Below are 20231 nucleotides of genomic sequence, written 5' to 3' on the forward strand. Positions count from 1 at the left end.
TTTTCAACACAAACTGATGTGATTTTACTGCATTTCCTTAACTCAACATTTAAACACAGAGAGAAAATGCTGTTGGGAAACGTAAAGATTCAAGTAATCGAGCTGTTCGGAAGGAGAAGCTATGCAGGCTCTCTTCACTAAACTCCTCCAGAATGCAGTTATTAAAAGCACTCAGTTGATGCATTAAGTCGATACAACACACAGCATTTAGGGTGTAGATGTGCTGGGAGAAAACACAGAAACAGAATTAGCACACATCTCGTCCAACTCACAAATCCACAGGAGGTTTTTTGTGTTTACAACTGGTATTGACTGGTGTGGGTGTGGTCAGGGTGTGGGTCAGGTGTATGCCAGGGGCAGAATCATGGTGTGGGGCAGGGGCAGGCTGTGGTACAGGGCTGGGGTCAGGGTGTGCTGCAGTATCAGGGTATGGTGCAGGATCAGAGTGTAATATAGGGTCAAGTTGTGGGGCGGGAGCAGGGTGTGGTGCAGGATCAGGGTGTATGCAAAGGTCAGAGGCAAGGTCAGGGTCAGATTATGGGAACAGGGGCCAGGTCAGGGTGAGGCCAGGGGTGAGTTCAGGGTGTGGAGTTGAATCAGGGTCAGGGTTTGGAGCATGTCAAGGTGTGGATCAAGGTGCCTGTATTTTTCAGGATCAGGGTGTATGCCAAGGTCAGAGGCAAGGTCAGGGTCAGGTTGTGGGACAGGGGCAAGGCCAGGTTGTGAGACAGGGGTGAGTTCAGGGTGTGGAGTGGAGTCAGGTTGTGGGGCAGGGGAGAGGTCAGGGTGTGGAGCAGGCTGAGGGTGTGGGGCAGGGGTGAGTTCAGGGTGTAGAGCAGGGTCAGGGGCGTTGTGTGGGGCAGGTGCAAGGTCAGAGTGTGGGTATAGGTGAGATCAGGGTGTGGAGCAGGGGCAGGGTGTGGGGCAGAGGTGAGTTCAGGGTGTGGAGCAGGGGCAGGGTGTGGGGCAGAGGTGAGTCCAGGGTGTGGAGCAGGGGCAGGGTGTGGGGCAGGGGCAAGATCAGGATGTGGTTAGTTACATATTTGAAGAGGAGGTGGGGTTACTCTGAAGAATTAAGTTTTGAGCAGGAAGAATGAGACGGTGTTGGAGTGAATATTTAGGTGAAAGGGCTAAGAAGGGGTAGGTGAGGGGCGGGGTTAAAGCAAGATTAGAGGTAAAAAGTAAGGGCTTGTGTTAAAGCGAAAAGTGTAGTTAAGGCAGGGGTTTCCAATCTTACCCACAAAGGGCCGGTGTGGGTGCAGGTTTTCATTCCAGCTGAGCAGAAGCTACACCTGAGTCTACTGAAAGCCAAGATCAGTTGATTAGCCAGTTGGAATCAGGTGTAGCTTCTTCTTGGTTGGAATGAAAACCTGCACCCACACCGGCCCTTTCTGGATAAGATTGGACACCCCTGAGTTAAGCTAACTAAGATGGCCACAAGGTTAGGATGAGGGCATAGTTAACTATAACATCAGACGAGGTTGGGAGGAGACGAGGTTAAAGCGAGGGGGTGGAGTTGAAATGACTGGATGTAAAGATGCACGGGCGGGGTTCAGAATTCGAAGGCGGAGTTAAAAAATGTTCCGTGAAACGGTGTTGCTTATAAAACACTGAGTTGAGGTGAATCTTGTGGACTTGCTTTATTTACAGCGACACAGACCGCATCCTCCTCGATCTCTCCGCTAATTCTGTCTCTGTCGTTAGGTTTGTTCACTTAAATTTTTTCTTCTCCTTTGTGTGCTACTTGGACACATCCGTACAGATACATGAACATCAGCATAAACGCTAAGCTGGGTGATTATATATGAAGACAACAACTACAACTTTTACAGCACTGCCATCGTCTGTTAATCTTCACGCACTCAAGCACTGCTATTAATAAAATAAGGTAGGTAACCGCCCCGCCCCCCTCCCCCACACCCCTTACAGAACCTTCCTTTATAATGTTTCCTTTAATTCCATGGCATGATACACACCTGCTTGATCCATAAAAGACTAAAATATTTTTTTTTTAAAAACCCGAAACATCTATCAATCAGGGAAATGCATAATACTTAGATTTCCCGTAAAGTCAACACAGTACCATGCATTAACTCATTATCACGTTAGTTCTTCTTTTTTTTTTTTTGATTTGGTTTTCTTAGTTTTTATTTTTTCAACATTTGTTAGCAAGTTAAATTTTCCATAAGTAACTAAAGGTTAAGATAGTGTTGTCTTCACATAGACTGAGAGCGAGTGTGTGTTGTTCTACGTCATGTTGTCGAGACACATCCACCCTATTGCGTGTCGATGTTCTGAAGGATCCGGCGGCGTTCGCGAAGGCTCGTTCCTCCTACGCGACAGCGTTCGGATCTGCGCAGTCCTGAGAGCCTGAGTTAGTCTGTTTCCCGTCCGGATGCTTCACCGATCTGCAAAACACACACACACACACACACACACACACATCAATCGTTACTAATGATTCCACCCACAATACATCTTTGATTAATCTTCTACAATTGCAGAGTCACTCAGTTTCACAGATCAGATGCATGTTCCAGTGAAGTGAGAAGAAAGCTTACACTGTTGAAATGTCGATTCTGATTGGTCCAAGGATGAATTTTGTATAACAGTGACTGAAAGTTATTTGTGTGAATCATATAATAATATAATCATATAATCCTCGCCCATCCCTGTGTACGAATTTTCGGTATCCGATTCGAATTTTTGAGTCAATTTGACCTCGGTGTACGAAAATATATTCGGTGTATGATTCGACCGTCAAGAACGCCGGTTCTTGTTTCATACACGATTGCAACGGATATCAACATTTCGAACAAAATTCGAACGAATGTTAGTGTATTTTCGACGCAAATATTTATCTCTGTTCGACCCGACCTGAAAAGAACTATTGTGACCACACACACGCTTTCCATGTGGCGTAACCTGGCATAGACAATAGAGATTAAGCTGTTTACGTGGGTCATCTGTCCTGAAAGCATCATCTGTGAGTGCTTGTGTTATAACACGCTATCTTTTGTGGTATAATTTCAGTAGCCATGTCTCCGAAAAAGGGTAAATCAGGCGAAGAGAAAAGTTGTGAGATCAACCATCGAGTTGAAACAGATTAATTTGTTTTACATTATTTCCTATGGGGAAAAATAATGCGGTTTACGACCAAATCGGTATTCGACCAGACCTTTTTAAGGTACCACTGTAATCGCTTTCTTTTTGAAGGAGTCTCCAGTGTCAGTACTTTGTAACTATACTTTCCACTATAGAAAAGTCTTCAGAGCAGAAAAAAATTGGGGACAAAAATTTGTTGGTATTTTGAAGTTTACTGACAATAAGACATTGTTTTTTTTAGATAGAATAGACTTGTGAAGGAGTAACAGCTGTTAATACCTGTAATTACAAGAACTAACCCAACTAACTAACCCTAATCCGCGCCCAAACTCCAGCCACTGGATGCAGTGCCGGTCCCAAGCCCGGATGAAAATGGGAGGGTTGCGTCAGGAAGGGCATCCGGTGTAAAACCTGTGCCAAGTTGTTGTTTGGACTGTGGCGACCCCTCACACATGTAGGGAGCAGCCGAAAGATCAACAACAACAAAAAGAACTAACTTGTTTCATAGGTGTGATTTTTATAACTATATTAAAAATATGTGTCATTCTTTAATAAATACAATTTGTTCTTATTCATTTACGGTAAATATTTTATGACATTACATGCTGTTATGGGAATACTGGACCAGGGATCACACCAGTTTATCACTGGTTATTTCCAATAACTAGCTGTCCTTCTTTACTTTACTTTACTGTCTTCTGAAAGCAACTGAATGCTACTGTATGCTGATCAATGGCCTTCTACAAATATTATAAATAAAGCTTGACCATATTTGCCACAAACAATAACTCTATCCACAGGGAAGACAGGCGCGCATGCTAAGTGCTAAACGAACAACAGGTAGCAACAGTCACTAGGCAGTCACCAGAGGGTTCATTAAAATTAGGCCAGGCTCAGGATCAGTCGATTATATTACACAGGACAGCGTTTTATTGATAACTCTGATTGACTGCATGTAGGGACAGAGACCTGACTAAAAAGAGAGGGAGAGAGAGAGATAAAGGTGAAAAAGAAAAGTAAGTGAAAGATAGGATATGGTGGAGCAAGAGAGAGAATAAAAGAGAGATATGGATATGGTGGGGGGGGGGGGGTGATGGAAGGGTGAGAGCAGGGGAGAAAGACAGACAGAGAGAGAAAGAAAAACAAAGAGAGGGAGAAAGCATGGGAGAAAGACAGACAGAGAGAGAAAGAAAAACAGAGAGAGAGAGAAAGAGAGAGAGAGAGAGAGAGAGAGATAGAGAGAGAGGAAGGGTGGGGGAGGGAGGGGAGGGAGAATTCCCCATTTCCCACAGGTGGATAAGGATCATGCAAAACATTCATTCATAATGAAATGATAATGTGTGTGTGTGTGTGTGTGTGGAAGAGGTAGGCTTCTCACAATCACTTAGCAAGATTAGTTGACACACCGCCAAATCTGACATTTAAAGGACACATTTGTAAAAGAATGTGTGTGAAGCACACAGCCTGACACGTGTGTGTGTGTGTGTGTGTGCGCGCAAGAAAAAGAGTAAGATAAGAGGAGAGATGGAAAGACAGAGATACAGGCCTCCCACATATTCATTTCTTAGCAGTAGATGTGTGTGGTATGGATAATCAGTTGTAAAATATACCATTATATTACACACACACACACACACACACACACACACACATACATACATACACACACACATACACATACACACACATATACACACACACAGTTCTTATTGTAAAACCATCCAAATAATAACGCATGCCTGAAGAAGCGTTGCTTTTCCCCCAGAACCTTTGGTTTAGCATTGTCAGGAGTGTGTTATTCCACTTATACCACAGTGATTTTCTTTCTCTCTCTCTCTCTCTGTCTTTCCATTTATACCACAGTGATTTTCTTTCTCTCTCTCTCTCTCTCTGTCTTTCCATTTATACCACAGTGTATTTCCAACAATTACAATGTTTCATTTATTAATGGACGGAACATCAGACAATATAGACAATAACAATATACAGATATTAACGTTGCATCCAAGAGACAAGTGACTTCCTGTTCTCACAAGAGCTTCTCCCAACGTTCTCTTCCTCTTTATATTGAATAATGGTGATCAGTGATTGGTTATTAAGAATAATGGTGATCAGTGATTGGGTATTGGGAATAATGGTGATCAGTGATTTGGTTTTGGGAATAATGGTGATCAGTGATTGGGTATTGGGAATAATGGTGATCAGTGATTGGGTTTTGGGAATAATGGTGATCAGTGATTGGGTATTGGGAACAATGGTGATCAGTGATTGGGTATTGGGAATAATGGTGGTAATTGTGAATATTGTAGATTGATTATTAAGAATAATGGTGATTAGTGATCGGCCATTAGGAACAATGGTGATCAGTGATTGGTTATTAAGAATAATGGTGATCAGTGATTGGGTTTTGGGAATAATGGTGATCAGTGATTGGGTATTGGGAATAATGGTGATCAGTGATTGGGTAATGGGAATAATGGTGATCAGTGATTGGGTAATGGGAATAATGGTGATCAGTGATTGGGTATTGGGAATAATGGTGATCAGTGATTGGGTATTGGGAATAATGGTGGTAATTGTGAATAATGTAGATTGGTTATTAAGAATAATAGTGATTAGTGATTGGCCATTAAGAATAATGGTGATCAGTGATTGGTTATTGGAAATACTGTTGATCAGTGACTGGTTATTGGGAACAATGGTGATTGGTTATTAAAAATAATGGTGATTAGTGATTGGCCATAAGGAATAATGGTGATCAGTGATTGGTTATTGGGAATAATGGTGATCAGTGACTGGTTATTGGGAACAATGGTGATCAGTGATTGGTTACTGCCAACAATGGTGATCAGTGATTGATAATTAGGAATAATGGTGGTAATGGGGAATAATGGTGATTGGTTATTAAAAATAATGGTGATCAGTGACTGGTTATTGGAAATACTGTTGATCAGTGATTGGTTATTGGGAACAATGGTGATCAGTGATTGGTTATTGGGAATAATGGTGATTGGTTATTAAAAATAATGGTGATTAGTGATTGGTTATTGGGAATAATGATGATCAGTGACCGGTTATTGGGAACAATGGTGATCAGTGATTGGTTACTGCCAACAATGGTGATTGGTTATTAAAAATAATGGTGATTAGTGATTGGTTATTGGGAATAATGATGATCAGTGACCGGTTATTGGGAACAATGGTGATCAGTGATTGGTTACTGGCAACAATGGTGATCAGTGATTGGTAATTAGGAATAATGGTGGTAATGGGGAATCATGGTGATTGGTTATTGGGAATAATAGTGATCAGTGACTGGTTATTGGGAATAATGGTGATCAGTGATTGGTTAATGGCAACAATGGTGATCAGTGATTGGTAATTAGGAATAATGGTGGTAATGGGGAATCATGGTGATTGGTTATTGGGAATAATAGTGATCAGTGACTGGTTATTGGGAATAATAGTGATCAGTGACTGGTTATTGGGAATAATAGTGATCAGTGATTGGTTATTGGGAACAATGGTGGTAATGGGGAATAATGGTGATTGGTTATTAAAAATAATGGTGATCAGTGATTGGTTATTGGGAATAATGGTGATCAGTGATTGGTAATTGGGAATAATGGTAGTAATGGGGAATACTGGTGCTTGGTTATTAAGAATAATGGTGATCAGTGGTTATTGGGAACAATGGTGATCAATGATTGGTTACTGGCAACAATGGTTGTAATGGGGAATAATGGTGATTGGTTATTAAGAATAATGGTGATCAGTGATTGGTTATTGGGAATACTGGTGATCAAGGAGTGGTTATTGGAAATAAAGGTGATCACTGGTAATTGGGAATAATGGTGATCAGTGATTGGTTATTGGCAAAAAAGGTGATTAGTAATTGGTTATTAAGAATAATGGTGATCAGGGATTGGTTATTGGGAACAATGTTAATCAGTGATGGGTTATTGCGAATACTATTGAGCAGGGATTGGTTATTTGCAACAATGGTGATCAGTGATTGGTTCTGGGAATAATGATGATCAGTGATTGGTCATTGGGAAACAATCATAGTCAGTGACTGGTCATTGGAAAACAACAGATGGAAAATTTAGTGACAAAGTCAATAAATGGTAAGACAAACACTTACATTTCACAGGATCCATTCTCCACCTTGACTCCTCCATCCACCGGGTCAAGTCCCTGTTCGGAAAGCTGCTTCAAGGCACTCAGAGCCGCCTGCAGACAGACAGGACGAGTGAGACACAACTCCATCAGCTGCCTCTCAGACACCACCAGCAGCAGCAGCAGAAGATAGATTAAAGATAGACTAAAAGACAGACGGATAGACTTACTGACAGACAGATGGATGGATAGATGGAAGGATGGATGTGTATACAGACAGACAGGGTGAAGAGAGCTAAAAAGAAATATAGCCATATAGAGTCACCCGGACAGAATTGTGTGTGTGTGTGTGTGTGTGTGTGTGTGTGTGTTCAGATCCACCTGGCTGCAACTTGATGCTCTGACGCTGCCAATGAGGACCAGATGTGCAGCAGGACATAAATCTAACAACACACTGAGCCTCCCGACACACACACACACACACACAGACAGAGAGAGAGAGAGAGAGAGAGAGAGAGAGAGAAAGATGAGGGTAAGAGAGAGAGAGAAGGAGAGAGACGAGGGTGAGCATGTTTCATCTACCAGTCCATATGCTGTAAGTCCTAACACACACACACACACACACACTACAAAGAAGAAACAGAGATGGACAGACAGAGACAGGCACAGTCCAAAACAGATCTGAACTGTGTTAGTCTCTCTTTAAAAGTAAATATTAAACTCACAACTAATACCATCTGATCACAGATCTCGCCTGTGTCTCAAATGGTGCCGTACTCCCTGTTCCCTACAAATGCCAAAGTGCATTATAGCGACTCTGTTCCTTTTAAAAGTAACTTGTTTGGACACCAGCCCAAATGCATTGTGGGATTACATGAGTGCACTGGATATTCTCCACCATGCCTCTGCACATGTCTCCGATAACTCTCTAACTAGTGCACTCTACAGTGTATGGGGTGCAATGTGCTTGGTTAAATGATTTTCCTCATGGTTTTTTATAAAGATTATACACAAACCTAACAACATTTCTAACATATTTGCAAAATATTATGTTAAGTATGTTAAGAATGGATGACGCTCAAGCAAGAAGGCTACACCTCAGGTTTAATTTTAGACGTCAACACCCTAGAAAGATGCAGCTAGATAATAGTGTGTAGTGGAACGAAGCTAGCTAGACAGCAGCCAAACAAGATATATACAGGAGGCTTGGGAGTATACGCTGCTTAGTGGCTTTCATGAAAATGAATAAATAATGGTGTAGGATTAGAGGGATAGGCATAAGCAATCCCAAAGAGAAAGCTAGGACTGTCTCCTGGACATGTATCTAGCGGACACCAAGAGAACTCGAGTGATGTTACGGAGGATGAGAAAGCGTCAGAGGTAGAATATTCACCTGGTAGAATATTCGCATTTCTATACCTGGGGTTTCTTTCTGTTGTTTCTGAGAACAACAACAAAAAAAACACCCTCTGGTTTAGACCACACCCACTTTGGGGTTATATAAGAATATATTTGGAGCACGAAACAGACACAGCTAATGTCGTTGTGTAATACCCCATACAACACACACGGAGAATGTTACAACTACATTCAGAAACACTTTGATAAAACCAAATGGTTCAAACGCACACAAACACAAATATGCACACACACACACACACACACACACACCAACTGCATGGTCTTAACCTTATCTATCTTTAAGATCTGTGTAAATAATGAGGGCTTATCTACACAGGAACATGCGGTCCAGTTACAGTGTGTGTGTGTGTGTGTGTGTGTGTGTGTGTGTGTGTGAGTGCATTCCCAGGATCTGTTCTAAATCACACTTAAATTGAATTTTTTTTTTTTGTGATTGATGAGGAGAGTGTGTAGGTCACTTAAGGAGGAGCTTTTTAGCAAAGGATTTTTCAACAGAACAGAAAAAAATGGAAAAGTCAGAACAGCTGTGATTTATTTGAAGGGTTCTCCCCAAACTGCAAGAGTTTCTGCTTAGTTAGTGTACTTTACTAGAACCCTGGATAGCTTAAGACTCATAATTAGACAGTGGTCTTAATATAACCGGGCCATGTTTTCAAGCTTCGTCCCATTCGCTAGCCGTTTTAGGGCTCCGTCTCAAACAGCAATTCGTGCAGAGTTAAGTGGGGTTTTTTTTGTTGTTGAACAAAGCCCAAGCCAAAATCAACCCAAGTGGCACAGAATTTTGTCTATGGGGACTTCTTGATAGTGGTTATGTTTGAACGTAACAGTTTGGATCCATAATGCACTGTGAAGTATGCGATATGAGACACAACCCATAACTGCCATGAACACATAATATACAGTACGGCTGCTGAGACTAGCTTTCTCTCACTACTCTCTATATAATCAGTTCCAGAAAGTTTTTTTTTTCTGAATACAGAGGCCATACATGTACAAACTTCCAGCTCAAAGCATGCTGGGAAAATCATTCTTTCTCATGACTAATAAAGTGCCATTAAAGCACTGATTACTGATGTGTATGTGCGATTAGACTTTCTGGGTAAATAATCAGCTTCTACAGATTCAGATAAGCTCCAGGCCTCAGGGAGAGAGGGAGAGAGAGAGAGAGAGAGAGAGAGAGAAGGAAAGAAAGAAAGACAGGGGGACACACTCAGCATCCATCAGCGTAAGACAAACACACCGTTATCTTTCCTAATTGTCGTCAGCCACATCGTTATTTTTTCTAATGAGACGGAGTGAGGATGGCTGAGACATCGGCCCTCAGAACCATGTTTATTTTAGAGCGACAACCTGGAAGTGGTTCGTCTCAGTCACCGAGACATCAGACGAGTTAGCTGAGACGCTAAATGGCGCTAACGCAGATAACACACACACCACCTCTCAGCACACGCACATTAAGCCCCAGAATGGATGTTTCCAGGCTAAAGACACTAGCCCGGGTTTCATTCATCACTTTGCCGCTGAGTTCAAAGGCCAGCGGGGGGGTTGGGCGTGGGGGGACAGGACGGATGGGGAATGTGACATCAGGCTGAATATGTAAATACGTGAGAGCGCACTAAAAGGCTGTGCTGGAAGAAGGACGGAGAGAGTGTGTCAGAGGACAGAGACGCCTCATTTTTCTCATGTGCTTTAATGGCCTCCCTGATTGCACCCTCGTCTTGGCTAAACAGTGGCGATTCGTCCCAGAGGATCATGGAACCCTTCAAACTGGATACTTCACCACACACAAACACACAGAACAAAGACGAGTGTGTGTGTGTGTGGTGTTAACACACCATGACCAGATTAGTTTTTCTAACCACTAATGTAGCAATGTCACGTTCTGAATTCTTACAAACCACTGTGGGTAAATGTAGCACCATTTTAGAAAGCAAAAGCACTAGCCCTATACAAGCATTATAGCAAACAATTTACCACAAACTAGCAAAAGAGCCAGCCCTAAACAGTTTCACCACAAACTAGCATTAAACTAAAAGAGCTAACCCTATACAAGCATTAAAACAAACAATTTTGCCACAAACTAGCATTAAAGCAAAAGAGCTAACCCTATACAAGTATGAAAGCAAAACATTTTACCACAAACTAGCATTATAGTAAAACTCTAGCAATACACTAGCATTGTAGTAAATAGTTTTACCTCAAACTAGCATTAAAGCAAAAAAAGTTAGCCCTATACAAGCATTATAAAAAACAATTTTACCACAAACTAGCATTAAACTAAAAGAGCTAACCCTATACTATCATTTACTATAATACACTAGCATTATAGTAAATAGTTTTACAACAAACTAGCATTAAACTTAAAGAGTTAACTCTATACAAGCATTATAGCAAATAATTTTACCACAAACTAGGGTTATAGTAAAAATCTAGCAATACACTATCATTAGAGTAAACAATTTTACCGCAAACTAGCATTAAACTAAAAGAGCTAACCCTATACTAGCATTAAAGCAAAAGAACTAGCCCTATACTAGCATTACAGCAAACAGTTTACCACAAACTAGCATTAAACTAAAACAGCTTAGCCTATACAAGCATTATAGTTAATAAGTTCTACCACAAACTAGCCTTATAGTAAAACGCTAGCATTATAGTAAACCGTGATAACCACAAAATAGCATTAGCTCTCTCAAACTAGTATTATGGTAAAAGATGCTAGCATTATAGTATCCCTCAAACTAGCATTACAGTAGAAGAGCTAGCAATACACTAGCATTATAGTGAACTGTGTGTTGAACTTTTCATGCTCATTCTAACTAATTTGTTGGTGTTGTCTTCATTCCTGTCTAGCTAGTGCACTTAGAAGAACATGAGCCCTTTTAAGCCTCAATATTCACATGGTCGTGTTTTATATTTGGTGATAAAGATGGTCATGTGTGTTTAGTGTCTCAAACCACATCCTCGTTTAAGGTTACTTGTAAGGGCAAATCCTAGTAAGGAACTGTTCTATCAAGCAGTAGCATTTGGGATACAGCCAGAGGTGTAAATGTCAGGGAATTTCCCTCTCTTCAGTAGAAACTCGGATGAGTGAGGAAACGAAGTTAATAATGCTCAACGTTTTGAATAATCTAGACACAAACTGTCTGTGTGTGTGTGTGTGTGTGTGCGTGTGTGTGTTGTCCATATTATCCGACCTGATCACTAGGCTGTTTTGGATGGAGCACAAACCCTGTGTGCGTGTCTGTGTTTGTGTGTGTGTGTGTTTTTCCCCTCATGATCCAGCAGAGTTTCCCACCACTGTGAGGCTCCGTCCCAATCCAAGAGAATCAGTGCCGGCTCCCTGCTGCCCTTTGATCGCCAAGTCCATCATTTGTTTTACTTGCCACCTCATCGTTATTAGGACACAGCCCATTTAGTCCTCCATTAAGCACCGGTGACACTCAGCATCTTTGGCACGACTATAAACAGACTTAGGGGCTGTAACGCAATCAAACACTCTGCAGGTGCGGGCACACACACACACACACATTCATTCTCTCTCTCTCTCTCTCTCTTTCTGACTCATACACAGGCACACACACAGAGCAGCGGGTCTTTTCCCAGCAGATTCTGGGCGGTGATACTGTCCAAACCGCAGGCTGAATGGAAAATCACATCTTAGTTTTTCTTATTACACAACGCTGGCTGCATCTGAGGAAACCTAACACAACTGATGATGTCACAGCGTCCGCAGTTCTCCTGTACAGCCGTTACATAAAGCTGAATCCTTTCCTTCTGTCATCTAAAATTCTTCATCAGAAACAGAGAGTTATGGTTTCGGATCTTTTATTTTTTATCTGTTTAAAACCCACTTTGTTCATTCAACGCATTTTTTCTTCCTAACCTACCCAGATACTGTCTCACCAGGAATAGGAGCAAGAGCGGCTAACAGGCTAGCATATGAGATTAGCGCTCTACAGAAATCAGCACACTCTGCTACACCCTGACAATGAATTCCCACGCTCACATCATCCATGATCCGTCATCTCTAGCTCCGTGTCAGAGACTTTTACAGCCAGCTGAAGGTTACGTTTGTAAACCAACATTCTGCCTTTTCTGTGTCGATACGGACACTCGCACTGCATCATGGGTAACACGCACAGCGTCTGAGAATTACAGCCAGACGAACGCTCAAAAGAAAAAAAATATTACTATAAATAAGTCCTGTCAGAACTGATTCATTTGGAAGGGACCTAAAAACTAAACTAAGTGAAGGTTAATTTAAGACACGGCCCTAACATGGCTGGTTAACTTATATGAGCACGTAAAACAGGATACAGATTTAGGACAGGTCCTCAATGCTAGTTTTTCTGGTATCATTATTGAACGTGAATTTAGGACAGGGCCGTAACATGGCTGTTTTTTTTTTTTTCCTGGTACGAAAATGAACCACAGATTAATTTAGGACAGAGCCTTTAAATGATTGACATTCTAATAAGAACTCAGTAAGTGGATGCATGAATTTGGGACATGGCCTTAACCTGGCTGATATTCTAGCAGGGACACTAATTGGACATAAATGCAAGTGATTGGAAAAGAGCCTGAGTTCACTCGCTGCAGGATGAACACTTGCTGGACATGAATTTGGGACAGGGTCTTAAAGCTGTTGACTTTCTAGACACTAATGCAAAAAAAAAAAAAAACAACACTAATGCATCCCGGTTTCAAGCGTTTTGAATCCACAGTGTGTTTTGCTGAGAGTGGGTAAGAGACGCACGTGCTGGAAGTGAACTCTACGTCTGCGAGGGTCGGTGCAGCTGCAGTGCACGAGCTCGGCTTCAAACGAGCCGATCGTCAGAGACAGGACATTCCAGAGCGCTCGGCTCAACGAGCTGTGAAATCACACTGGCGGAGGGAGGGAGCGAGGAAAGGAGCCGATAGGAGGGAGTCGTGGAATTTCAGGTCCAGCTCGCTCACACACCTCTCTTTCTCCTTCTTTCAGTCAACACAGGTGTGAGGAAAGGCCCAGTGGCCTCAGTGGAGAAACACTACATCATTACATCATTTCATTTCCTACGCTCATTCATCAGTTCAAAAACCTGTAGACTCGAAAAAAAAACAATGGAGCACTTGTCTCTGTTACTCGGCCAATAAAATATCCTTCCCTGTTTAGAAGCTGATTTGATTTTAAAGGAACGGTATTTCCACTTCTTGCAAATTGCTATTAAATGGACAAATTTGCTACAACCCAACACTTTGCTATGATACACACTTAAAGAGAGGATGTTAGACACTTTCTGAGCCAGAGAAGGAAGGAAGGAAGAAGGAAAATCTATAAGAAAGACAGAAAGGAAGGAAGGAAGGAAGAAAGAAAGAAAGAAAGAAAGAAAGAAAGAAAGAAAGAAAGAAAGAAAGAAAGAAAGAAAGAAAGAAAGAAAGAAAGAAAGAAAGAAAGAAAGAAAGAAAGATAGAAAATCTATTAGAAACGGGAAGGAAGGAAGGAAATCTATTAGAAAGAAAGAAAGAAAGAAAGAAAGAAAGAAAGAAAGAAAGAAAGAAAGAAAGAAAGAAAGAAAGAAAGAAAGAAAGAAAATCTATTAGAAACGGGAAGGAAGGAAGAATTAGAACGAAAGAAAGAAAGAAAGAAAATCGATAGATAGATAGATAGATAGATAGATAGATAGATAGATAGATAGATAGATAGATAGATAGATAGATAGATAGATACGCATTTCTGCTATGCCTCGTCATCATCACCTGTTAAGACCGTTATCCACTCCACACTCCCCCTTTACCGTTCCTCAATCTTTATTATATCTCTTACAGCAGAAATTGTTCTGTGAACCATAGCTACACTCAAATCCAGATCAAATCCACATTTATACCTTCACTTTGTCTGCCAGGAAAAAACTGAATTAGATTTAAATCCAATTGTTTGCTATGCGCATTTTAGATTAGGCCAAAAAACAAATCTGTCTACTTGTTTTTTCCATCTTTCAAAACTACTCTAATAAAAAGAATGCAACTCTGGAGCTTCCACCATTTTCCCCCTGTATTTAATGACATCTCTACCAGCCAATCACAGCTGAGGTGGGCGGGCACTTTTGGAAAATAAAATAAAACATAACTGAAATCAGCTCTGGACTGGAGTATACATTCAATTTCAACAAATTAACCTACGTCGCATCCCTCGATTCCACCATGTTTTCCGACTGACACACCCCCCCAACTCGTAAACAGGGAGCTCACAGAGTTTCCTACTTACGACTTTGTGGAGATGTTAATGTGCATGGAACTCGTGAACACAATCTTTCCAACGTGACCTGAACGTACAAAGAGAGCAACTTTTCCTAACACATTCGAAGCACCTTTCCGAATTCGAAGTTCCTTTCCGAACCCTCGGAAAGCCACTTCCTGTGGAAGAATAAAACCGGGCTTTATCCATCAACTCATGTTCCACTGCTTATATACAATATTAAATAAAATACAGTAAACACTCTGTAACCTGGAAAAGTAGCTCACCTTGGGAGAAACTGTGTGTGTGTGTGTGTGTGTGTGTGTGTAGGTGTGTGTTAGAGTGTCAGGCTCCTGCAGGTTGAATAAAACCTTTAATGAGCATGCTCTGATTACAGGCAACTGATTGATTGATAGAGTCCCGTCGTGTCTCAGTTTATTACTCATGCAAATACAGGAAGTGATTACAGTGATTACACGCCCACGCTGCTCCTCCACGTGGCCGGCAGGTGAAAGCCCCGCCCACTAAGCATGATAACACAGGCGTGATTTGCATGTGTTCAGTGTTTATCTGAGGGTCAGACCTTTCCTCTTCTCAGCCTGTGTGTTTTATTCAGGGTTTTATTCAGGCTTACATACACACACACTCACACGCGTTCCGCCCACAGTTTTCCTCCTCACACAATGTGAGCTTTATGTATGACAACATGTGACTGTGTGTGTGTGTGTGTGTGTGTGTGTGTGTGTCTGGGTGATGCTTCAGGGCACAGGGGAATCCTCATGACATTTATCCCATAACATGCAAATCTTTCTATCTGACACTCACATATCACATTCACCTCATTACTTAATAACCATACAGGCAAGCTGGAGCTCAGTGGAGAGATACCGCATTGAACTAACCTGATTCCCCTCTTTAATCTGCAGGTAAGCAGCAGTGACAGAGGGAGAAAGAAAGAAAGAAAGAAAGAAAGAAAGAAAGAAAGAAAGAAAGAAAGAAAATATATTAGAAAGAAAGAAAGAAAGAAAGAAAGAAAGAAAGAAAGAAAGAGAGGGAGAAAATCTATTACAAAGACAGAAGGAAGGAAGGAAGGAAGGAAGGAAGGAAATCTATTAGAAAGAAAGAAAGAACATACACACACAGATTTAACAGTCTGTTGCACGCTAAAATTCTTTCGAAACCTGGAAACTTATTGAGGTGTCAAAAAAAGACACAGAGCCAAGAGTGATTCTATCCGGTTTCTCTATCTATCTCTTCTTCTCTGTAAATGAACCGCACTGTTCCTCTCTCTCTCTCTCCGTGTGTGTGTGTGTGTGTATGTGTGTGTGTGTGTGTGTATAATTTATGACTTCCTTAACTGTGTGTTTTTCTCTCCGTTGGGAATGATTTTTGTGACCTTAAATTCCATCAGCAGGTAAGAAATCTGGAATTTGGATTATTTAACAGATGCTCCGTGTGCCGTTGGCTTTCCGTGGAAGACAGAGAGAGACAGCGAGACAGATAGAGACACTTAAACGAGCATAAATGATCACACACTGAGTGCCCATAGGTCACTTTACACAGTTAAAGGATGTGTGTGTGTGTGTGTGTGTCCCACAGGTAACTGATCAGGGTAACTGGACACTATGTGCAGTCAGACAGCGTTTTACACTTCTACTCCGCTGTGCAGCCCATACACCACTAACAGGAAGTGCCAATAACATGTTCAGATTCCCATGGCAACAAGGGACCACCATTGTCTATCCATCCATCCACTGCTGTATTCTGGAAAGAAGCGTGTATGTTGGTCTTATGGTTATCCCTATGTATCCCATTATTCTGTGCATTAACAGTATAAAGGAAACTGTGAAGGACAAAAATGCTTCCCAGCTCTGACTTCCTACTTCCGAAGTCTATCCCGGAGGGAAAACCTGGACGAGGTGCCAACCCATTTGACATATTATACTAGTAGCATATTTTATAAAGTAAATGATCGCTGTTTACACACACATACATGTAAATATGACATTACAGGGACACCAGTCACACACTGGCTTTGTAGGGACTTTTGTAGAACATAGACCTATTTTTATAGAGACATATTTTATAAAGTAAATGATCACTGTTCACACACACACACACACACTTTTGTGTAAATATGACATTACATGAACACCAATCACATACTGGATTTGTGGGGACTCTAGTAGAACATATTCTAGAGGCATATTTTATAAAGTGAATGATCACTGTTTACACACAGACACACACACACAAACATTTGTGTAAATATTACGTAAATATGACAATAGATTAGAATAGATTCAACTTTATTGTCACTGCACATGTGGGTACATGGCAATTACAGGGACACCAATCACACATTGGCTTTGAGGGGACTTGTGGGCACCAATCATACACACATTCACACACACACACACACACACACACATATTCGTGTAAATGTGACATTGCAGGGACACCAATCACACTCTGGCTTAGTGGGGACTTGTGGGCACCAATCACACACACACTCACTCACACACACACACATTCGTGTAAATATGACACTACAGGGACACCAATCACACACTGGATTTGTGGGGACTCTAGTAAAACAGACATATTATTCTAGAACCATATTTTCATAGAACCATATATCATTTACATACCTACACACCACTCTCACTCACTCACACACACACACACACACACACACACAGACATAAACTTTAATCTGCAACGCATGTCTTTGGACTGGTGGAGGTAACCAGAGTTCCTGAAGGAAACCCCTGAAGCACGAGGAGAACATGCAAACTCTCCTCAGCAGACCAGTGTTTACTTCAGTGTTCTGAATCTCAGATATCATGCTACTAGTTATTAATGACAATCAATGTTTAATGACAACAACTGATGCCAAGTTGATCTCATGATATTTAGGGTGTATGGTCAAGGTCTCAGAAAAAGGTGGTGGTTTTGGGTTTTTCAAATAATAATAAATAGACAAAATTTGTTGACATTTGGTGTCATAATTATTTTTGACAAAAGCAGGTAACAGTCTTAGTCATGTTTTAGACCAATGTTTATCATTCATTTTAGTCTAGATTGAAATAACAAAACTACAGTATTTTTTAAAAATTTCCCCTATCTATGCTCATTTTAAGATTCCAAATCAAAATCACATTTCCCTTGCTTTAATCTCTTCTTCAATGACGTGCCAGAAAACTACAAATCAGATCATACTGTCATTACACCGTCCACTTTCTCGGATGTGAATGAGCTAAATGAAATTGCAGCGGCTTAAACGACCATGTCTCTAACCTCCAGCTGCTCCTTCACAAAAACTGGGTACGTTTCCTACTTAATATTATAATAATCTATGGAACATTTAATATACATTCATCGTAGTTCTACACAGTCTCAGATACAAGAATCTGCCATCTAAACAATACACAGGAGCTAATGCTCAGTCTACAGGGCTTAACACGTGCACACACACACACTTCACACACCACTTTAAATCCACATTAACACACTCGGTTTTATGAGCTCCCTCACACAACTTTACAACACGGCAAACAGACAGTAAACACCAGGCGACGGGATTTAACACGCGATTAAGATGCCGTTAATTAGAACTGGAGGAAAGCTGTAAAGCCAAGGAACAAGACTTGGGGGGGGGTGAAGGGGGTTAGGGAGTAGGCTCAGGGGGAAGTGAGGGATGGGAGTAGGGCTGCACAGCTGCCCCTAAACGAAAAGAACAGATCAAGGCGTCGGTGTATGCGACTCATCTCATCTCTTTTTTTCTTCCCTCCAGAATTCCTGCGTTTGCTCGCCGTATCAGAGGTCAGGGTGTTAACGGCCTTCTGCGCCTCTCCAAACATTCCCTCACACACTCGCTGATATAAATCACCCCCCTGCTCACCGTCCATCAGTTGGTCTGCTACTCCACATTTCATCCACTTCTCATGCACACACTGACCAAAATAACACCCTCACAGCAATTCAATTCATTCCCAAATATCCAAATCTTTTTTTGCATTTTCATCTAACGTCATTACATGTGTGCAATTCCTTTATACTTTCAAAAAAAGGTTTTAATAACGGTGTGTTAAGTCTGGTTTAGATCTCTGCAGCTATGGATTCACCAACATGTGAGTGGGCCAAAGTGTGAACATGTCCACATGTCCACTTTAGTTTCACTGCAGAATGAATATAGAAATGGTGCATGTAAGAATACAGCGGATCACCACTCAAAGCAACTGATACTGCACTTTGACAAGATAAGAGTCCTGATTTGAACAGAAAATTATAATTTACACACACATTCATGCAAATATGACATTACAGGGACACCGATCACACACTGGCTTTGTGTGGACTAGTATAACACAGACATATTATAGAGACGTATTCAATAAAGTAAATGATAAATGTTCACACACAAACACACACATTTATGGAAATATGACATTATAGGGACACAAATCACAGACTGGCTTGTGGAAACCTTATTATAATTTAGACATAATTATAAAGACATATTTTATAAAGTAAATGATCACTGTTTACACACACAAATACACACACACACACACATTCATGGAAATGTGGACATATAAGAACACATCTTTGTGGGAACCTAATTAGAATTTGAACACATTATTAAAGACCTGATTAATATAATGAATGATTATTTACAGACACACACACCACTCTCACTCACTCACACACACACACACACACTTACACAAAGGGGCTGTTTGTTTTAACCACAGGAGTGTGTGACACCTTGTCTGTACCCGGTGTTAACCCCGTTTTATGATGTCTGCTTCCTGACGCATGAAATTACATTAACAGAGAGACAGAGACACAGACAGGGAGACATTCTCAGGTTGCTGGACTCATCTCTAAAAGCAAGATACTCTGAATGCAGTTTTGTGTGTGTGTGTGTGTGTGTGTGGTGTGAACTTTTTTTCGAAAAAGAAATCAAATTAAGTGTAAAGTGAATAAATCAGCATATGGTTTGAAGTGAACAATAACACTCACTATGTACTCACTGTGTTTGTGTGTGACCGTAATTACATGCTGACAGGGTTTTGTTGTTAATGCTGAAAGGCTGTTCACCGCTGAACACGCGTCACGTATCAAATAAAAGTGTCGTGTTTAACCTGCAGTGCCACTAAAGTAGGGGCTATGTAATGTGAAGGTGTCCACTAGGGAATGGAAAATAAATAGAATTAAATCGTATGAAGTCTAGTTTCAATGGAGAAAGCAGTAAAAGTGAGAAAACTGCAGCAAACCACTTGCGTCTGAGTTTAACTACTAAACAACTGATACTGAGCTATTAGTTATTAGGAGAAGATAGCGTTGCAAAGAAAATTATAAT

At 41.1% G+C, this 20231-nt stretch overlaps 1 protein-coding gene across 4 annotated transcripts in view; it reads right to left on the reverse strand.

The window, feature by feature from the left end:
- The window catches only part of stau2 (staufen double-stranded RNA binding protein 2), an 87221-nt gene continuing 66990 nt past the window's right edge, over window positions 1-20231 (reverse strand). For 3 of the 4 annotated variants that reach the window (XM_058376948.1, XM_058376949.1, XM_058376951.1), the window contains 2 exons: window positions 7250-7338; window positions 1-2408 (listed from right to left, as the gene is read on the reverse strand). In XM_058376948.1, the coding sequence (XP_058232931.1) occupies window positions 2333-2408; window positions 7250-7338 (165 nt within the window). In that variant the 3' untranslated portion in view covers window positions 1-2332. Of the gene's footprint in view, window positions 2409-7245; window positions 7339-20231 lie in introns of those variants that run through there. The other variant, XM_058376952.1, reaches the window with a different exon arrangement.

Source organism: Hemibagrus wyckioides, linkage group LG23 (assembly GCF_019097595.1).
Source record: "Hemibagrus wyckioides isolate EC202008001 linkage group LG23, SWU_Hwy_1.0, whole genome shotgun sequence".
NCBI classification, from domain to species: Eukaryota; Metazoa; Chordata; class Actinopteri; order Siluriformes; family Bagridae; genus Hemibagrus; species Hemibagrus wyckioides.